We start from the raw sequence: 20,850 nt of genomic DNA, 5'->3' as shown, positions 1-20,850 counted from the left end.
GTGGGTCTGTCTCATCCCAGTCATTTCTGCCACTAGAAGCCCTGGCAAAGCTCTGCGTCTGTCAGCTCCAGACCTGTGAAAGCCGGGCAGCTGGCGTGGACACAGTGTTCAGGGCTGGGGTTGTGGCCGCCTGGGTGCAGCCCTGGCTTCTGCCCCATCGGTTCCCTCTGCAGTCTCAGTGCCCATTTGTTCCCCGACAGCAGCAAGCGGGAAGAAGCAGGCAGCCAAGTCAAAAGAGGAGCTAGCTCAGGAAAAGAAGAAGGAGCTGGAAAAGCGTCTGCAGGATGTCAGTGGGCAGCTGAGCAGCAGCAAGAAGCCCGCCCGGAAAGGTACTGCCCGCAGCCACCGTGCCACCCTCTTTGGTGGGGGTGAGGGGTCAGCAGTAGGGGTTTGAGCACCCAGTCTGAGTGTGGCTCGCCTCCTCATAAGCTCTGTGTTGCTATTGTTTTGAGACAGAGTCTCCCTCTGTCACCCGGGCTGGAGTGTAGTGGCGCAACCTCTGCTCACTACAACCTCTGCCTCTGGATTCAAGCAATTGTCTGCCTCAGCCTTCTGAGTAGCTGGAATTACAGGCGCCCGCCACCACACCCAGCTAATGTTTTATATTTTTAGTAGAGATGGTGTTTCACCATGTTGGCCAGGCTGGACTTGAACTCCTGACCTCATGATCTACCCACTTTGGACTCCCAAAATGCTGGGATTATAGGCATGAGCCACTGCGCCCAGCCACTCTGTGTTCTTAGATGAGCTCTTGAGCTCCTGGAACCTTGATTTGCTTGTCTGTCACTAGGGGGTCACACCCCAACCCTGTAGGAAGTATGCGCATATGGGGTGTGTGTGAACACAGCCCTTTCCAGGGCACTGCCTCTCCCAGGGGCTCCTGTGAGGCTTAACCGGGCAGCCCAGCCCCTAAGCAGTGAGCTTTCTGACTGTTCTGCCGGCGGCAGCACTTCCACAGCAGGCTGGGGTAGCAGACACGGGAGGCCGGCCCCGTGCCCTGTGCATTACCAGGCTTTGTGTTCAGGGGAACCAACATTTGATCCCTTGCCTCCTTTTCCTGGACCCTGTTAGAACACGCATCTCTTTTCCCTGGCTTCCAGGACACACACATTGGGGGACGGTAGGGTCCTGTCTGCACTGGAGCATGTCCTAGCTGGGCCATGGCCTTGCAACAGTTTGCCCAGCGTCGAGACAGGTCCCGTGACCCTGCCTGCTGAATGGCTCTGTCTCTGTAGTCACTCTTGGGGCACCCCAGGCAGAGTAAGCACTCCAGCTGCCCGTGTCCCGTTGGTACTGCTGGTGGCCACATGACGAGGGATGTTTTATGGACAGCCTTTCCTCCCATCCATCACTTCCTGTTTGAGTGTCTCAAGTAGATTCAGATAGTCTTGTTGACCTGATTAATTTCAATACATGCTTATTAAACGGCAGGGTCAGGAAATGGGTGGATCGTGGCACCAAGTGTGTTGGTCAAGGAGCAGGTGTGCAGTGAGCGTACCTCCCCACCCATGTCTCCACAGAGAAACCCGGCTCTGCACCCTCAGGGGGCCCTTCCAGGCTCAGCAGCAGCAGCTCCTCCGAGTCTGGGAGCAGCAGCTCCAGCGGGTCCAGCTCTGACAGCAGCGACTCAGAATGAACTGGCTTCGGACACAACAGGACAGATGGATGCCGCCCACGCCGAGACTGCCGTGCCCCTTCCGTGGTTAATATTACCACCTTTGTTCCATGGTGTGCAGGTCTTTTTCATTCAGTGTTACGATATCTTCCAGTTTTTGCTTTCATAGGTCAGAGATCTATCTTGTGTGTGCGTTAGATTTGATGAGAAGGTGTGAACTCTGCAGAAAGTGTCTTCTTCATCACTGAATCAGTCACTTGGAGATGGCAACTTCAAATGCTAACCCGATGACCCCAGAAAACCGTGTGAGACTCGCACTGAAGGACCTCGTGGAATCCCTTTGCTTAGGCCCAGCCTGGTCTGTAGCTCCAGAAAGAAACCTTTCCCAGGAAGTGTCTCAGACATGGGCACCGTACTTGAAAGCTGTTAGCTTTCAAAACAGGTAGTCCCTGTCATTTGGGCCTCAAGCTCTGACCCTCGTGTCTGACGCGGCTGCCTCTTTCTGGAGGGGCTGAGGACCGATGTGCCTGCTTGTGGGGACCAGGCTGGGCCTAAGCCAAGGTTCATCGCAGCCCCAGCCCGGAGCGTGGAACCCTTGGGCTGGGGACCGGTGGGGTCATGGCCAGGAGGGGTGTCTTGTTCTCCGACGTGTTGAAGTCCGGAGCTCCTCGGAGGGAACGGCGCGGCTGTGTGTGCAGCCTGCAGGTTTCCATACACTGAAGCTTTTACCTCAACTTTAAAAAAACAGAAGAAAAGATTAAAAAAACAAAAGGAGACTTTTTTTGTAAGGTTTGGCAATTTTCTACGGAAGTCCAGCCCGATGTGCGTCCCCGCCTGGCTAGCGCTGCCCCTGCTGCTGCTGCTGCGCCCTTGGGAGCCACTTTCCCAAGCTTATGTGTATATAATAGTTATTTATTAACATCATTGGTCATTTTTTTAAAAAAACAAAAAAGAAAAACAAACCACAGAAGACATGCATTCAAACAATCGCAGAGATGCAGGCCTTTTCGGTGGCGTGCCGGGCCCGGGGCCTGTCTGGCGGCAGGCCTGTCGTCTCCAGGTGCTAACCTCTGCCCCGCGCCGTGCCCACCCACGTCTGTCCGTGCGCTCGCCCCTGGGTTCGTTGGGTTTTTTGCTTGTTTTTCTTTGTGGGTTTTTTTTTTTTGTATGAAACTTGGAGACTTACAGGTTTAGACAGCTTTCAGCTACAGCACATTCTCATTTTTTATTTTGTTTAGTTCTTTTGTATTCACTTCTGGTCTCTTTAAGACTGTTTTAAAAGAAATCAATTTAGGGAACCCCAGTTATATAATATAAACTTTGTAATCTGAGAGAAAAAATGTATAGTAAATCTAAGTCTTGATTTTTAACTTTCTATTGTAAAAAAATAATAATATACAGAGTATAACAGAAGGTTATGTTTCGGTTTTGTTTGCCCGGAGGCTGCCATTTGGTCTTTGAGTGTGGGGATGCCCCACACTGGCCCACCAAGCTCAGAGCATGGCGGCTTCGGCCAGGAATGCCAGGGTCAGCCTCCCAGGCCTGCAGGTGGGGATGCTTCCCCCTGCCAGCCTCCAGCCACCTGTCCAGGTCCTCCTCAGCCTCTCTGCCCTCCTCAGGGGTGGAGGAGTGTCTTGGCCCCAGGAAGATTCCCTCCCGGAGACTTGTACCGTGCTCCTGCTCACGAGTTGTCACAGCCCAGAAATGCCTGAAGACAGGCATTCTCCCAGACCTCGACGTGGGGGAGTCTCCAGGGGGGCGCTGGGTGTGGAGCTGTGGTGTGGTCTGTCCTGGATGGTGGCCAGTGCTTTCTGCCAGCACTTCTGGATGGATATAGGGACTATCGTTAGTATCCTCATATGTGGTGATTTAAAAAAAAAAACCATAAAATTCATTCAGAGTCCGCCAGCCCTTACAGATCTAGGTATGCCCTTACTGTAGAGGGAACTCTGATGAGGAAATGCTGGTAAATTACCATTTTTTAAATTGCTGGTGAGTCTGACACTTGGTGAGTTTTCAGCCAGTTTGTTAAACTTTTAATTAAGTTTTGTTTATAATAAAAATATAAATGAATTTGAAAGTTTCAATTTTTTTAAAGTTACCCTTGTTTTTCAAAGGTATTTTCTAAACAGATCTTTAATGGACTATTTAAACTGAACTTAAGGGATTCACACACAGCAGCTGACAGGTCACACAGGCTGATTGGTAGCGTGCTGCCAGCACAGGGCTGGGTGATGCACACCCTAAGCCGGGGTGCCTGGGCATGTGGGGTGCTCCTTGCAGTGCCCCTCCAGCCGCAGGGCAGTGAGTCGCCTGTGCACGCTATCAGGGGAGCGGCTGGCTACAGGGGCAGAGCAGCAGGAGCATCCTGGGGCCCTTCCTTCCCAGCTGGTTCTCTGCGATGGTGGCATCGTGCTCACCTCTGCTCCTTTCGTCTAGAAGCTGCGGACCCTGTCAGCCCACCAAGGGCACACTGAGCAGCTGCATTGGTGCTGTCACTTTTTTAAGGCTTTCTGTCCAGACTTCAACACTAGTGTCTTTTCAGAGTTTTAAAGGATTGATGTCTTCCTCAACGCCCTCGCCAGTGGGCTGAGGGTGACGGCCACATCCATTTCTTCTGTATTAGAAGGCCGTGGTGATTCAATTAGATTGTCCCACTGCTGAGACCTGTAGGGCAGCTTCTAACGTGCTTTTTTCAAGGGGAAAGGAGCAGTGACAAGTTGTGTGTGGGAAATGGATTTGAGAACGCTCTGAGTGACCCCTGGAGGCTGAGGGGGCAGGCTGAGGGCGTGAACTGAACTCGACCCCTCTTCGTGTTGGGCGGCGGCATCTTGCTCACAGACTGTAAGACCTGGTTTCTTTGTGTTAGTTTCTGGTTTTGCTCTTTTGCAGCACTCACGCCTCTGACAGTCTTTTGGGAAAGAGTAACACCCCACATGAAGAATGTGTCACATCCAGTGTAGCGCTGTTCTCTAATACTGGCATAACCCTTCCAGGAAGTTTTTCTTTTTTATATTTAAAATGTTACATTTCTGTACGATGTGCATGCAAGTTTACCGTAACTTTTCTTAAACTTTTTAGTGCCGTTTCTAGTATATTCCTGTAAATGTCAGTTACTGAAAATGAGTCCAATGTAAGTAGTTTTAGCTTGTTTATTGCAATGCTGGCCTCAACACAACAGAATAAAATGGTAGAAAGTACTCTTTGATGTTTCTGGTAATCATGGACCCTTCTCCTGGGGCATTTGTTTTGTTTTCATAATAAAAAGCAAACAAACAAGGCTGTTTTTGCATTTTCCTGTGCTTTCCGTGGGCGCTCCCAGCCTCTCTCCTGGACCCTGGAAATGTCTGGAAGCAGCTGGTCTAGAAGAGCCTTCACTGGTCCACAGTGAGGGTGGTGAGCCCACACTTGACACCTTGTAACTCCTGGCAGAAATACCCAGGGCATCCAGAAGGGGCCCAGAAAACCATTTACAGGCAGGATGCTGTGGCTTGTGCCTGTGACCCCAGCACTTAAGGAGGCCAAGGCAGGAGGATGGCCTGAGGCCAGGAGTTTGAGGCTGCAGTAAGCCATGATTGCACCACTGCACTCCAGCCTAGACAACATCACTGTTCCTTTTTTTTTTTTTTTTTGAGACAGAGTCTCACTCTGTCACCAGGCTGGAGTGCAGTGGCACAATCTTGGCTTACTTCAACCTCCACCTCCTGGATTCAAGCAATTCTGCCTCAGCCTGCTGGGTAGCTGGAACTACAGGCACATCCCACCATGCTCAGCTAATTTTTGTTATCTGTAGTAGAGATGAGGTTTCACTGTGTTAGCCAGGATGGTCTTGATCTCCTGACCTGGTGATCCGCCAACCTCAGCTTGCCAAAGTGCTGGGATTACAGGCATAAGCCACCGTGCCCCAACATCTCTTTTAAAAAAATAATAACCTGAATACCAATAAGTGGAGATAAAAGAAAAAATAGTAATAACTGAACCATTAAATAGCCCTTGTCCTGAGCCCTCGCAGGATGAAGAGAGCATCATTTCTTGCCTCACTAGGAAGCTACAGTCTGCTTTACTGACAGCTGGTTCCCTAGTACAAGCTGCTCTCTTCGAGACAGCCAGGTTCTGTGCTCTTCTAGTTGACCTGGCCACTTGTCCCCTCCCTCTGCACCTCAGTCTGCCCTGAAGTGTCTTCCTGTGATTTCACTCAGTCCTAATGGACAAGTAAATAAAACCCCAAAAGCGGATGTTCATAGGGAGGTTTAACTGCCAGACTGCAGAGGCTGGCATGCAGTGAGGATCACTGAAGAATGAAGTGTCAGCTTTTCACAATTGATGGTACTGGAACTAGGCCTGGAAGAGATATTCCAGGGGAGAAGGTTCTGGTTGGGATACATCTAGGCCTGAGAACATGCCCAACCCAACCCCACACAGGGTTGGGGGCACGGCATCACTCCTGGCCAGACTATGACCCTTCTCATCCAGACCAGCCTCCTTGAGGACGGACATGGGACCTTGTCCGCCCCAGGCAGATGGTGTCTTCCTGCAGCCTAATCAGCTTAGTGCCAGCTGTCCTGTCCATGACCCACATGCCCTGACCTCTGCAGAGACTGGCCCTTGAGCACACATCCTCCCAGCTCTGCACGTGACCTCAGACTCCATCCTTGGTGTCAGCGCTGCCTCCCAGGCTTAGGGCCAAACCCGCCACAACCTGTCCTCAGGTGAGTCTGGTGCGGTGAGAAGGTGGCATACAGGGGTTCCAGATTTGCCTCTGGAGTTTGCTTTCTCCCCAGGCAGGACTTAAACTGAAGAACTGAAAAAGATGTAGACAAACCCTACCTAGCAGACGTGGAGTGCTTCCTTGATGGGCCCACCCTTACTGTAGGAATGTCAGCTGGCAGGGCAGGTCCTCCAGCCCTGAGCTCACTCCGTCTGCAGCTCCATATGGCAATCCTGGAAGTCTGACTTCAAACCTCCCAGCTAGAGGCTGCAAACAAGCCAGGAATCTCGCAGAAAAGACAGGCTGCAAAGGAAGCTGCTGCCAACCAGGCCTCTGGCAGGACATTTGGGGAATGCAGTTTGACCCAGCAGTTCCACCTCGAGGATGTTTGCAAATGAACTTGCACAGCTGCAAAGAGAAGCGTGAACAGAGAGAACAGGCACATTCAGACATGCTGTTTGCACAGATGACAACCATGACGCTGTCTCTGTGCTCATCTGTGGGCTCACAGGAGTGTTGCTAGTCAGATAATAATAAAACATGAAGCAGGCTGGGCGAGGTGGCTCACTCCTGTAATCCCAGCACTTTGGGAGGCCAAGATGGGCAGATCACCTGAGATTAGGAGTTTGAGACCAGCCTGGCCAACAAGGTGAAACCCCGTCTCTACTAAAAATACAAAAATCAGCTGGTTGTGATGGCATGCACCTGTAAGTCCAGCTACTTGGGAGGCTGAGGCAGGAGAATCACCTGAACCCAGGAGGCAGAGGTTGCAGTGAGCCGAGATTGTGCCACTGCACTCCAGCCTGGGCAATAGAGTGAGACTGTCAAAAAAAAAGCATGAAGTGAATGCCCAGACTGTACAGTTGAGCAAGAAAGAAAATGGCAGAACAAGAGGCATGGTGCAGGATGAGGCCTTCAGAATCACCTGACTGTGTGTGCACACTGATGAGCCATGGGACACGCCCCTAGCTGCCAGCCGGGCTCTCCCCAGGGAGAGCACGTTTGCTTTGCTTTATGCCTTTCTGTACTGGAGTTTTTAGCAATCAATTAGATATCACTGTTATTTAAAAAATGGGAAGCCAAGTAGGATATTACAAACAAGGATAAAAAGAATGTGAGGAAGGGGAGGTGTGTACTAAAGGATGTTTATTTGGAAAAAAATTAGCTTTGACAGAAGACACCATTTGTGTAGCCGAGCAGATGTCAGTGAGGGCAGAGGGCAAGGCCTTCATGGAGACTGCACGCACAGCTGTGGCAGCAACAGTGAACACATGACAAACACTGAATGGAGGGGAGCAGTCACCTGGAGGCACAGAGGCTGAATACTTTAAGCCTGATGGACAGCCTGCCCTGCTCAGCCTACACTGGAGATCACTGTAGGCCACACATGTGCAACTTACAACTCTCCAGTTTCCTGTGTTTTGGATGCACTGCCAGTGGGCCTCAAATGCTTGGAAGCTACCATGATGCTTCACACGTGACGATTGTTTTGGTGACTCAAAATACAAGTCAGGCTTGGTGCAGTGGCCGGTGCCTGTAATCCCAGCACTTTGGGAGGCCTGAGCCCATGACTGCAAGACCAGCCTGGGCAACACAGGGAAACCCTATCTCTATAAACACTAGTTCGCCTGTAGCCACAGCTGCCTGGGAGGCTGCAGTGAGCTGCGATGGTGTCACTGCATTCCAGCCTGGACAACAGAGTGAGACCCTGTCTCAAAAAAGCAAAAAACAAAATGTAAGTGCGACAAAGGTCCCAGTGAGATAATGCTGCTACTCGCCATGTGTGCCAAAAACAGAAGAAAACCAAAACCTTTACAAACTTGAAGAGGTGGTTTGCAGTGGGGATGGGAGGGTCACTCTTGGCTTGGTTTAAACCAAGCATCTAGCAGTGCCCAGGCCTATGCTGTCCCTAGCAGCACCTGGAGGATTCAAATGTTACAACAGCTGACCACGAGGGGACTCTACAGGTGAAGTGTCCTGTGCACCAGTCACACCGTTGCTGGGGCTCGGGAGCCGACGCTGGGCTTGAGTTCCTACACCACAGTTTGATCTTCACATTCATTATTCAAAACCTTCCAGCAAGGATTATCAGCAAGACACCTGAATTAATCCCAAGCCTGTTTTCTTCAAAGTGCGGTCCTGGGCCCAAGTTTTCACCGGAATCACATAATTGTGCAAAACTTGGACTGCCCTGTGTCCCTAGAGACCTCGAGCTTGTTTTTGTCTCGGACCAAGATGGCCTCATTTCCATACTGTGAGTACCACATGCTCCGGCTCCTGCTCAGGTATGTCCCGGGCGGCACCGACTCCAACTTCTGCTGCTGCTGCTGCCAGATGAGCACGGCGGTGTCCCTGTACCGGAGGCGGGCGTAGCCTTCAGACAAGGCCTTCTCCGCTAGGGGGGCGCGGCCACTCATCCCCTCACCTGTCCTGCTGGACTCCTGGGAACCTGCTGTTCTGAGACGGGCCACGCGTGGACAGCTGCCACACGCTGCACACTAAATTAACGGAGAGCTTTCCGAGCTTTGGGGTTTAAGGATCCCTTGTTTAACTGAATGGTAGAAATTAGGAATTCAGCCCATTTGCAGGCAGTGTCTTCAGGAGGGTTGTGTGGTGAAGAAACTTGAGGTGGCCTCGCCATTTTGAAGACACCTGAGGCCCATTCAGGGGACAGCAGGCAGATCAGAGCGGTGCCTGGCCACAGCTCTTCCAGGTGCAGCTGTGTGGAAGTGACAGGGGCAAGGCGTCACACACTGGGGGGTGATTCTGCCACCATGGCCTGGACCACTGAGCTTGAAGAAATGGATCCAGCACGCTGAGGAAGGGGCATGGTGGCCCCAGATGGAAGGTGGAAGGAGCTCCAGCGGCATGCCCTGCACGTATCTGTCCGGGCCGGCGTTCGGGGCGGCGGCTGTTCCGACCCACCCTGGGGGATCAGGCCCCACAGTCTCTTCAGGTCTCGTCTTTCCCAAGTGGTGCTGCTGAAAAGGAACGAACGTGCGGTGAGGGGAGGGGAAGCCAGGCAGGCGGCAGTCTACAGCGCAGCATCAGCCCTCTGGGGGTCAGAGGCCGAGATCGAGCTACTTACAAGCCGTGGCGCAGCCTGGGAGTTGGGCGCGGAGTGAGACGGGAGCGCAGTGCCAGCTTTCAGTCCCTGGGCGGTGCTGGGGAGGCTGCTTGTTGGAGCTTCAGAGTCTCCATCTGTGAAACAGGGGACAGCAGCGCTTGAAAGGGCGCGAACCCCCGGAAACGCCGCCAGGCGCCAGCCCCGGGACCCGCTGGGGCCGCCAGGGCCGCCTTTCTGCTCCGAGCATCCAGCTCCCGGGAGGCCCCTGGACCCAAACAAAAACCATGTCAGGAGCAAGCGAACAGGGAAGCACCGCAACCCACTTCCGAACGCCTTCCCAGCCGCGCAGCGTCAGGGATCTCCCCTCCTGGGACGGCCCCGCTAGGTCCGCCTCAGCGACCCGAGCCCCCACCGCGCGGCCCCGCCGCCAGCGCACACGCCGGGGCCCCAGTCCAGTGCCCCGGACACCGCGCGCTCAGGGTCGCCCCATCTTCCCGCCCCTACGTCCGCTCGCCTCCTCCCCCACGTCGCCCGCCCACCTCGGGAAGCTCCCGAGGCGGGGCCTTGGGCCGCGGGCAGTGTCCCCATGGCAGCGCCGCAGGCCTGGCGAGCCGAGCGCAGAGGCCGGGCAGGCGGGTGCGACGAGCCCGAGCCATCGATCGCTCCTTGAGGCCGAGCCTGGAGCTCGCTCCTTGAGGCCCGAGTGGGAGCTGGACGAGGAGAAGGAGGGGCTGGAGGAGGAGGGGCTGGATGGTGAGGGTCTGAGCGAGGAGGAGGAGGGGTTGAAGTAGGAGGAGTTGGGGAAGGAGGAGCAGGAAGAGGAGGAGCCAGAGGAGAGGGGGCTGGATGGTGAGGGGCTGGGATAGGAGGAGGAGCCAGAGGAAAAGGGGCTGGATGGTGAGGGACTGGGAGAGGAGGAGCTAGGAGAAGAGGAGCTGGAGGAGGAGGAGGAGCTGGAGGAGGAGGGGCTAGATGGTGAGGGGCTGGGAGAGGAGGAGGAGCTGGGAGAGGAGGAGGAACTGGAGGAGGAGCGGCTGGATGGTGAAGGGCTAGGAGAGGAGGAGGGAAGAGGGGCTGGGAGAGGAGGGAGGAGGGGCTGGGAGAGGAGAACGCGCTAAGAAGGTAGGTACTGAAAGAGAGAGTAAGCAGGGGCTGGAGGAAGACCTAGGGAGACCTCGAGGAACTGGAGGAGGAGGAAGAGGAGGAGTGGGGCGCCCACCATCCTGTCAGTGAGACCCCGGTGGGCTCTATGGTCTCATCGTCCTGGTGGTTTTTATATTTCTGCTTGTGTGGTTACTTTTGCCACTGCTTTTACTGTTGCTATTAACATTCTGTATTAACATTCTTGCTTCCAATAATTTATGCAATTATTTTTTAATTAGTTAAGTGTCCAGTGTACTGTCTCAAAAATAGGTCTTGAATTTCTCCATCTCACTCAACCAAGTGAGGCCTCTATACTGCTCCTTTGGACTCAACAGCCCCATGAAAGCAAGGTCAATTTCCTTCCCTCACTCCACTTCCAATCACACTCCAATAACACTCTCTTTTAGTATCTACCGTTTTCCCTTAATTTTATGGTTTTTCTCCAATGCCAATTAAGAAAACTAGCATAATGAAGCCTGGTGTGGTGGCTCACCCCCTACTTGGGAGGCTTAGGCAGGAGGATCCCTTGAGCCAGGAGTTTGAGGCTGCAGTAAGCCATGATCATGCCACTGCACTCCAGCTGGGGCGACAGAGCAAGACCTCCTCTCTAAAGAAAGCAAAACAGAAAATGAGCATAATGGACATCCAAGGAACACTAAGCCCACAACTGTGGAATGCACATTCTTGGTTGTTTTTTTTTTTTGAGGCAGAGTCTCCCTCTATCGCCCAGGCTGGCTCAATCTTGGCTTACTGCAACCTCCACCTCCCAGAAGTGTTTCTCCTATCTCAGCCTCCTGAGTAGCTGAGACTACAGGCGCCTGTCACCAGGCCCAGCTAATTTTTGTATTGTTGGTAGAGACAGGGTTTCACCGTATTAGTCTTGAACTCCTGACCTTGTGATCTGCCCACCTCCCACATTCTTTACAAGTACAAGTACACAGGACATTTACCAAAACTGATCACATGCTGGACCATAAATCAGTTTCAACAAATTTCAAAGCATTTAAGTCTTATGTACTCTCCCAGTCTTCTGACCTAGGAGAAGACAGCAACTGAAGTTAAACTGCTTTCAAGAGACACAGAACAGGCCTGTATTCAAAGACCTGTTTAACAATTTTGCCTCTATCTGGCCGGGTGTGGTTTTCATTCTTGTGGTCCCAGCATTTTGGGAGGCCTGGGCGATCGGTCACTTGAAGTCAGGAGGTCGAGACCAGCCTGGCCAACATGGTGAAACCCTGCCTTTACCAAAAATATTAAAATGTAGCCAGGTGTAGTGGCAGGTGCCTGTAATTCCAGACACTCAGGAGGCTGAGGAGGGAGAATGTCTTGAACCCAGGAGGCAGAGGTTGCACCACTGCGCTCCATCCTGGGCAACAGAGTGAGACTCCGTCTCAAAAAAAAAATTTTTTTTTGCCTCTATCTGAGTTAATATAATTTGTTCATTTCTTCTATGCCTTGAACTAAATAATTTGAATATTTAGTTACCTGTGAGCTTCCTTTCCTGTTGTCGTCAAAACTAGATAGGGCTTATATTTCTGTTCGAAACATTACTAATTCTTCATGTTTTGTCTTCCAGAGTCAAAAAAACTGTTTTCCTTTTGAGCTATTGATAGCTACAAAAATTAAGTGAAAAACGAAGATTATCTCTCTCTTTCTACCTTATATCTCCAGAATCTGAAAATGATTTGAAATCCCTTTGGGCCCAATCTGATTTGATATCAAGCACCCTCCCTCTAGGCCCAGGGACGATTGCAGAAGAGGTAAACGCATGAGGAGGTAAGAGCTGGTTTCGAGGGATAAAGTTTGTTTGGACCCTCTGAATCAGAGGCAGTTCACAAATACCCGAATAGCTGTCAGCTCAATACATAAAACTTACAGGTAAGTCAATTTTGTAACTTTGCTTTTTGGAGTTTGGTCTTTAGCTCTTATGTTGCATAAAAGGTTGTTTGTTTATTTATTTATTTATTTTTGAGACGGAGTTTTGCCCTTTTGCCCAGGCTGGAGTGCAATGACGGAATCTTGGCTCACTGCAACCTCTGCCTCCCGGTTCAAGCGATTCTCCTGCCTCAGCCTTCCAAGTAGCTGGGATTACAGGTGCATGGCACCATGCCTGGCTAATTTTGTATTTTTAGTACAGAGGGTGTTTCACCATGTTGGTCAGGCTGGTCTCAAACTCCTGACCTCAGGTGATCAGCCTGCCTCAGCCTCTCAAAGTGCTGGGATTACAGGCGTGAGCCACTGTACTCAGCCTGCACACAGGTTTTTAAAGTTAACGAGTGCCTGCCCATCTCCTTTCTTGTCTGTCCTAAAACAATTAACTGTCTTTAAATCTTTTGGCTCTAAGTAACTTGGCCATAGGGGTCCCACCAAGGGATAAGATGGACCCAGCTCACGTAGCATACCACCCCAGTAGCTATATGGGACAAAATAAAAGTTTGGCCATTGATGCTATCTCTGGCAAATCTTGGCCAAAAGACGGGAATATGACCTAAAATAAAATCCCAAACTCCTCAGTGACTGAACGGATCCCCTCTTGGCCAAGGGGACCTCAGAAAAAGCTTAAAACTGAGTTCCTAGCCATGATGGGATGTGAGGTCCAACTCCCATTGTTATAACCCCTCCCTTTTGTGACTTAGATACAAGTCACTAGCATTCGTGTTAAAATAGAGATTATAAGACTGAAACAGCAGACTTCTTATGGCGATAAGATACCAAATTAGAAAATAAGACCTGTGGCTGGGCACAGTGGCTGACACCTGTAATCCCCGCACTTTGAGAGGCTGCTGCGGGCAGATCACTTGAGGTTGGGAGTTCAAGACCAGCTGGCTAACATGGTGAAACCCCGTCTCTACTAAAAATACCAAAATTAGCCAGGTGAGGTGGTGCATGCCTGTAATCACAGCTACTCGTGAGGCTGAGGCAGGAGAATCGCTTGAACATGGGAGGCGGAGGTTGCAGTGAGCCGAGATCATGCACTCCAGCCTGGGCAACACAGCAAGACTCCATCTCAAAAAAAAAAAAAAAAAAAAGTCCTGGCTAAATTTTGTATTTTTTTTTTTTGAGACAGACTCTTGCTCCCAAAAGCCAGGCTGGAATGCAGTGGTACCTTGTAGGGCTGTTGGGCCCCACAGGGTTGTGGGGTGTCCCTTATGCTGTGCTGAAGTGTAGGACCTGAGAATTAAAGAAACAGGACACTGAAGAACTGGAGAAGAGCAGCTGGACTCGGTGGCTACGCCACCTATGAGCGGAGACAGGTGAGGCCCCGAATGCGCAGAATCGTCTGTATTTATTAGGTACAGGCAGGAGGAAGGGTCGTAAGTGAGGTCATCATCTATAGGCTTAGTGATAGGGCATAAATAATCACACGAGTCTCAAGTGAGGAGGCCACCCCACTATGCCACCTGGGCAGAGAGGTGGGCCGTGTGCTGTAGGGGGCTGTGCCGTGTGCAGTAGTAGAGGACCATGTACAGAAAAGGGGGTCACTCCCATTAGGTCACGGAGGCAAGGAGGTGGGCTGTGTGCAGCAGGTGTCATGCACAACACTGCTTATCTTGGGGCTGGAAACTTCAAAGGATTTCTAATGGAAGGATACTATAAGCCAATGCAGTGGGAGCTGACAGACTTGTGCTCTTCTCTTAAGATATTTATGGGAGGATTCTTTGAGCTAGCACAGAAGCAAGAAAAGACTGACAGGGTGTATAGCCACCATGGCTGGTCACACCAGAGGGGTTCTTCTCCCTTGGTTATTTATGGGATCTCAGGCATGAGGCCTACCTTCCACAGGTACTGGATGCAAGGTACCACAACGCCTTTTTCACGAGGAGAGGCTCTTGCTCCAAGCCTGCCATACAGTGTATACCCTTTCAGGCAGGGACACAACCACCTGGGTCTTTGATTCTTGTCCTGGTCTGGCTATTTTCCCATATACTGCTTCTGTTCTGTGACTGCTCTAGGTATTCCTCCTACTGCAAACTACTATATGGTTATATGGAAGGATTCTATAAATCAGCACTAAATGTGTCAGTACAGCTCTGACTACATCCGTTATATGATTATATAGAAAGAGTATGCGGAACTAAGTGTGCTAGATGTGAGAACTAAGTGTGTTTATACGAGGCAGATAGGAGTAAGCAGTGTGTTTTACTTCAGGCACTCATCATGCCTGGGGTCTGCACAGTCATCTTCCTCGGTGACCATGCGGGTTGTTACCCACACCAAGTAGCTGGGATTACAGGCATGCACCATGTCCAGCTAATTTTCGTATATATATATTTTTTAGATGGGGCTTCTCTATGTTGCTCAGGCTGGTCTTGAATTCCCGACATCAGGTGATCTGCCTACCTTGGCCTCCCAAAGTGTTGGGATTATAGGCGTGAGCCACCGTGCCTGGCCTAAAATTTTTAAAGCTTTAAAAATATACCTTTTGAGAGTGAAAAGGGAAGCCACAGAATGTGAGGAGAAATTTGCAAAACACATGATTGATATGGAGCTTCTATTAGTCAGGGTTTGTTTGGAAGCGGGAAGCCACGCCAATCACTGGAACAGACAAAAGTAAATATAAGGAACTGCTCACTAAGTACAAAGTTGTTAAGTTCAGAAGAAACAAATTAAAATATCCTAATGGGAGCACCTGCAGGAAGCAACTAGCACCACCCCTAGGGAAAAGGGACAAAAGGAAGAGATTGGAATGATTAAAGCCTGGATGCTTAGAGGAGGGACCCCATGGAGCTGCCAGAAGTGTCCAAACCAGAGTGACTCCATCTTGAATGGGAGAAAAATACAGTGAGACTTACTGGGTCCCATTCCCAGGAGGTGAAGCACTCTTGGTCATAAGACGTTTATGGCTGAGGGAACAAGTTAATGATGCTTACTAACTAAACAGACCCAGGACTTCAGGAAATCCTCTGTTTTTCCGATATCTTAAAAACAAAAACTTCCTTAGTTTAAGAATAGGTTTCGGCTGGGCAGGCACAAACTTACAGCTCAGGCCTGTAATCCCAGCACTTTGGGAGGCCACGGTGGGTGGATCACCTGAATCCAGGCAGTTGGGACCAGCTTCGGCAACATGCACCATCTCTACCAAAAAAACAAAATTAGCCAGTGTTGTGCACGCACTTGTGGTCCCAGCTGCTCGGGAGGCTGAGGTGGGAGGATCAGTGAGCCTGGGAGTTTGAGGATGCAGAGCCATGATCATGCCACTGCGCTCCAGCTTGCGAGAGGGGAGTGAGACCCCCATCTAAAAAAAAAGAATACACTTACTTAACAGGCAAGGGAATCTACGGAGCTGTTACAAGCCTTGTTCCTGCAGCCAGTCCTGAGGCTACAGTGTATCACACGGTGGGCATTTCCAGGGTTCTTCTGCCAGCCAGCAGCATCTCAGCTGCTCAGGGTTCTTTAGCCAGAGGGGTGACTTATGGCTTCATTCCCCAGGGGCATGAACCCGAGACTGCCCTGCCCTTTACACATTTCTGTTCAGTTGCTGTAGCTTTCTGTTGGCTTCTACTGTTGGATGGAAATACTAAAACGCACCTCAGAAAATCCCCTGGGCTCCCGCACACACTGAGCCTCTGTGTAGAGCCCTGACTCACTTTCTACTTGGCATTAGGCATCAATCATCCCAGCTGGTAAAGTCACACACTTCGTGGTTTTGTTTTGGTTTTGAGACAGGGTCTTGCTTTGTTGCCCAGGCTGGAATACAGTGGTTCGATCAGGACTCACTGCAGCCTCCTCCTCCTGGGTTCAGACGATCCTCCTGCCTCAGCCTCCCTAGTAGCTGGGAATGCAGGCATATGCCACCACGCCCAGCTAATTTTTATTTAATTTTGTTTTTGTAGAGACAGGGTTTTCCCACGTTGCCCAGGCTGGTCTGAAACTCCTGACTCTAGTGGTCTTCCTGCCTTGGCCTCCCAAAGTTTTTGGATTATAGGTGTGAGCCACCGTGCCTGGCCCCACTTCTGGGTATTTCGATGCAGTGGAATGAGGACACCAAATTGCCAGGTGATAGATTAATTTTCCAAATCAGAGGAGCCATCATTGAATTCCTCAGTGGAAACATTCTTTCCTTGAAAACCAATACTTCTGAGCTATCAAATCCCACCACTGTGGGTGGGCAGGATGCCAAGTTAAAGGCTTATCAGAAGCATCTGTCACAGGAGCCACTGGCCTTCTAAGCCCTGGTTCCTGGACACATGGTGTCTGGCTGATGGGGAGACGACATCATCTAATTGTCTTTGGTTCAAAGCACACACTTTAATCTGCAGGTGAGGGCCTCAAACCTCCACGACGGCGTTTTCCAGGAGGTGCCGTCACTGTCTTCACTTGGTAGCAGCGTGCTGACCACGTGCCTGTGCATTCCTTTTATCAGGCAGCACTTCTGGGAAGGAGCCTGTGCTCAGTCCGGTGACTTCTTTTGCTCAGGAATGACTTTCTTGCTTGGACGACATGTTCTGCGGCTTAACATACTCAACGCAGACACCATGGCAGCCGGCAGAGCATCCTGAGTGGATGGCAGGGCTGGCAGGAGGACTGCATGCAGGAAAAGCAACTGGGTCTATTCCAGTGAGGCCGAGACTCCTTCTCCTCCCTGGGGGACAAAGTCCAATGGCATCAACCTGCTGCTGCTTGGCTGGCTGCTTCCCCAGGCAATGGTGCTGTACTGGGAGCTCAGGGCTGGTTTTTTTTTTTTTTTTTTTTTTTCTTGAGACGGAGTTTCGCTCTTGTTACCCAGGCTGGAGTGCAATGGTGCGATCTCGGCTCACCTCCTGGGTTCAGGCAATTCTCCTGCCTCAGCCTTCTGAGTAGCTGGGATTACAGGCACGCACCACCATGCCCAGCTAATTTTTTTTTGTATTTTTAGTAGAGACGGGGTTTCATCATGTTGACCAGGATGGTCTCGATCTCTTGACCTCGCGATCCACCCGCCTCGGCCTCCCAAAGTGCTGGGATTACAGGCTTGAGCCACCGCGCCTGGCCCAGGTTTTTCTTTTTTTCTGATATCAGCAGGCCAGGTGCCCAGCAGTGGCAGCATGCAGGTCAGCTCTGGAGGGGACGTCCATGCTGCTGTCCATGCCAAGCCTCCACCCTTCCCTGCACATGGGGCCCATCAAACATGCACGGGACTGGCTGGGAAAAGAGGCTGATGATGTCTGCAGAGGGGGCAGCTGTGGAGATCTGTACACCAAGAGCTCCTCTGAAGTGAACGGGCCTCAGAGACACCCGCCTGGCACAGCCATCCCCACAGGCGTCCATCTGGTACCTGGTCCCAGAACTCCCAGACAACTTGCTCCCAATCCATTCCTTTCCAAGCCCTTAACCATCCAGCCAAACATTAGCAACTGCTCAGGAGTCAGTGTGGATGCGTGCATGCAGTACTATCCAGGGATTAGGAAGAAGCGAAGTGCTGGAACATGCTGGTGAACTCGAGAACAACATACACAAAACACGGAGATTATGACTCTGTTTCCATGAAATGCCTGGAGCAGGAGCATTCGGAGAGACAGGCAGTAGATTTGCGGTTGCCAGAGGCTGGGGTTGGGTGGGGTGGGAGAGAAGGGAGAGTCACGGTTAATAGGAATGGGCTTTCTTTTAGAGAGATGAAAATCTTCTAAACTTAGGTTGGGTGATGGTTGCACAGCTCTGAATATACTGGGAAGCTTTTAATTATACACTTACAATAGATGAATCTTATGGTATTGAATTATATATATCTCGATAAAGTGTGTGGGGGGGTTGGTTTTATTTTTATTTTTGTTTCAGTTTAGCTCTGGTTGCCCAGGCTGGAGTGCAATGGCGTGATCTCGGCTCACCGCAGCCTCCACTTCCTGGGTTCAAGCGATTTTCCTGCCTCGGCCTCCTGAGTAGCTGGGATTACAGGCACCTGCCACCACACCCAGCAATTTTTTTTTATTTTTAGTAGAGACAGGGTTTCACCATGTTGGCCAGGCTGGTCTTGAACTCCTGACCTCAGGTGATCCATCCGCCTCGGCCTCACAAAGGGAGGAAAAGGGATTCCATGAGCCATGAGAAATTACAGGCATAAACCACTGTGCCCAGCCAATAAAGCAGTTTTTAAAAGTTATGGGCCAGGTGCAGTAGCTCTTGCCTGTAATCCCAGCACTTTGGGAGGCCAAGGTGGGCAGATCACGAGGTCAGGAGTTCGAGACCAGCCTGACCAACATGGTGAAGCGCCGTCTCTATTAAAAACACAAAAATTATCTGGGCATGGTAGTGTGTGCCTGTAATCCCAGCTACTCAAGAGGCTGAGGCAGGAGAATCTTTTGAACCTGGGAGTGGGGGGTTGTGGTAAGCTGAGATTTCACCACTGTACTCCAGCTTGGGTGACAGAGCAAGATTCCATCTCAAAAAAAAAAAAAGTTATTATTACTTTCTGAAGGATATCAGCAAAAATTGTGGAGTAAGGAACTCCCAATTCTGCCCCTTCATAAAGGCAATGAAAAAATGTGCAGAACTTGTCAGAGTAAAATTGTTTTGCATCTCAGGAAATTCACAGAAAGCTTGCAGCCACCTGAGGATCAGTGATTCAAAAAGAATGGCTGATGTTCATTCAAAACAGTGAACTTGGTGGCTTTTTAATTTATCCCAGTCACATACCCGCTTTCTACAAAGTTTTTACAGAATTGGACTAGGATTAACACAGCTGGCTGGGCGTGGTGGCTCACGCTTGTAATTCGAACACTTTGGAGGCCAAGGTGGGTGGATCACCTGAGGTCGGGAGTTCAAGACCAGCCTGACCAACATGGTGAAACCCTGTCTTTATTTAAAAAAAATCAACAACACAGCCAGCTCAGCCTCGGTGGGACGGAGAAGGTGTGGAATGAAAAGAGACCTTTGGCCCCCAAGCTTCCAAGGCAGGAATGAGGTTAGGCTCAGCAACAAACACAGCACAGCCCTCCAATAGCATTTGACGCCCAGCGCAGACACCACAGTTACAGGGAGGAAAAGGGACTCGAGCCATGAGGAATCACTCCTGGAGCCTCCACGAAGGAAGCGGTAAAGCGCCCCGCTGACTTTGAGACACGATGGACGTGGGGCTGCTGTGTGCCCCCCACCAGCCTATGTTCCGCTCTTTGAACTGGAGGGTCTACAGGAGCTTGTCCTGTGCCCACTGAATGTGCAGTCACTGGGCGTGGGGCAGACAATCCACTTCTTAGTCCTGGGTCTGCAGTGGAGAGAGGCTGTGGCGGTGAGCGCACCTGAGGCCTCTCATTTGCACCTGGACCTAATTACATGGCAAGCGCAGGAGACTGTGATAGATGAGGCTTTGCAGGGAGGGGTAAGTGTATTCTGTATGTGCAAGGAATATAAACAATTAATGGCTAGAGGATGGACAGCTTTGGATTTAAACACGTCAAACGTCTTGGCACTTCTCTCATCAAAACTGCAGCTTAAGCCCGGGCGGTATTGCCCACCTGTTGTCCTGGCTACTCAGGCAGCTGAGGCAGGAGGACAACCTGGAGGTCAAGGCCTGGGGGTCAAGGCTTCAGGGAGCTGTGATGGCACCACCACGCTTCACCCTGGGGGGACAGAGTGAGACCCAACTTCAAAACAAACAAACAAACAAACAAACAAGAAACAGGCTCCTGCCTATAATCCCAGCACTGCGGGAGGTCTGGGCGGGTGGATTGCTCAAGGTCTGGAGTTGGAGACAGCCTGGCCAACATGGAGGCTGTGTGGGGGTCGCCCCTGCGAGAGGCTAACAACTTGGCCTCTGCCATTAGGTGAGCTTGATTCCTTACACATTTTCCCTGGCTGGAGGCTGTCGAGCTATGAGTGAGAGGAAATTAAGAAGAGAATGAAAGAGGAAATTGAGAATGATTAAGCAGGACACTATTTTCAGCTTTCTTGGCCGATGACATAACGGCCAGGTGAATGCCGAGTGGTCTCACAAAGCATTATGTCCCCCTTTCTGGCTCCTGATGTAAATCTGTTTTATGACTTTGTTTACCAGGCATTGTTTCAGCCTGGCGACCTCCCCTGTGGTCCTTGTCTTTCACAGATGCATGCTTTACTACTGAGCTTGTGTCTTCTAGTTAATTAAAGATTGTTATCCAAGTTACTGATTGTTCTGACAATGTTGATAATCAGCATCACCTATTTCCCCCTTGATCCTTTATATCAGTATTTGTTCCCTTTGACAGTTCCTGAGAATCATACCTCAGGAATTTTCTGTTCCTTTTATTGTTTGAGTAAATGATCTGCATTGAGGTAATGATGTTAAAGAAAAAACTATATAATGGAACCAACTGCACAAATAAAGTCACTGTTTGGGCGCTGCCTAATCAGTCCTCCAGACCCCGT

The 20,850-nt window shown here is 50.8% G+C and overlaps 2 protein-coding genes and 1 long non-coding RNA gene across 8 annotated transcripts in view; 1 reads left to right on the top strand and 2 right to left on the bottom strand.

The window, feature by feature from the left end:
- Positions 1-4,894, top strand: part of BRD3 (bromodomain containing 3) — a 37,162-nt gene extending 32,268 nt beyond the window's left edge. For 3 of the 6 annotated variants that reach the window (XM_078331262.1, XM_009005075.4, XM_078331259.1), the window contains 2 exons: positions 204-329; positions 1,521-4,894. In XM_078331262.1, the coding sequence (XP_078187388.1) occupies positions 204-329; positions 1,521-1,636 (242 nt within the window). In that variant the 3' untranslated portion in view covers positions 1,637-4,894. Of the gene's footprint in view, positions 1-200; positions 330-1,520 lie in introns of all 6 variants that reach the window. The other 3 variants (XM_035262241.3, XM_009005068.5, XM_035262237.3) reach the window with 1 other exon arrangement.
- Positions 4,895-7,452: 2,558 nt separating this feature from the next.
- Positions 7,453-8,743, bottom strand: BRD3OS (BRD3 opposite strand). The gene has a single exon (XM_078331273.1). The coding sequence runs from the start codon at positions 8,738-8,740 to the stop codon at positions 8,486-8,488; it is 255 nt and encodes an 84-aa protein (XP_078187399.1). The 5' UTR covers positions 8,741-8,743; the 3' UTR covers positions 7,453-8,485.
- LOC100894993 (uncharacterized) lies at positions 7,453-14,730 on the bottom strand. Its single transcript, XR_013525056.1, has 6 exons — positions 14,678-14,730; positions 14,308-14,374; positions 10,521-10,573; positions 9,930-10,439; positions 9,412-9,655; positions 7,453-9,304 (listed from the first exon to the last, which is right to left on the bottom strand). It is a non-coding gene; the product is annotated as an uncharacterized LOC100894993 (long non-coding RNA).
- Positions 14,731-20,850: the final 6,120 nt, after the last annotated feature.

The sequence above is a fragment of the Callithrix jacchus genome, chromosome 1 (assembly GCF_049354715.1).
Source record: "Callithrix jacchus isolate 240 chromosome 1, calJac240_pri, whole genome shotgun sequence".
NCBI lineage: Eukaryota > Metazoa > Chordata > Mammalia > Primates > Cebidae > Callithrix > Callithrix jacchus.
Note: the sequence above shows the minus strand (reverse complement) of the source record. Positions and strands in the feature narration are given on the sequence as shown.

Coding starts and splice junctions, on each gene's coding strand:
- BRD3OS (XM_078331273.1), bottom strand. CDS start 8,740: ATGAGTGGCCGCGCCCCCCTAGCGGAGAAGGCCTTGTCTGAAGGCTAC.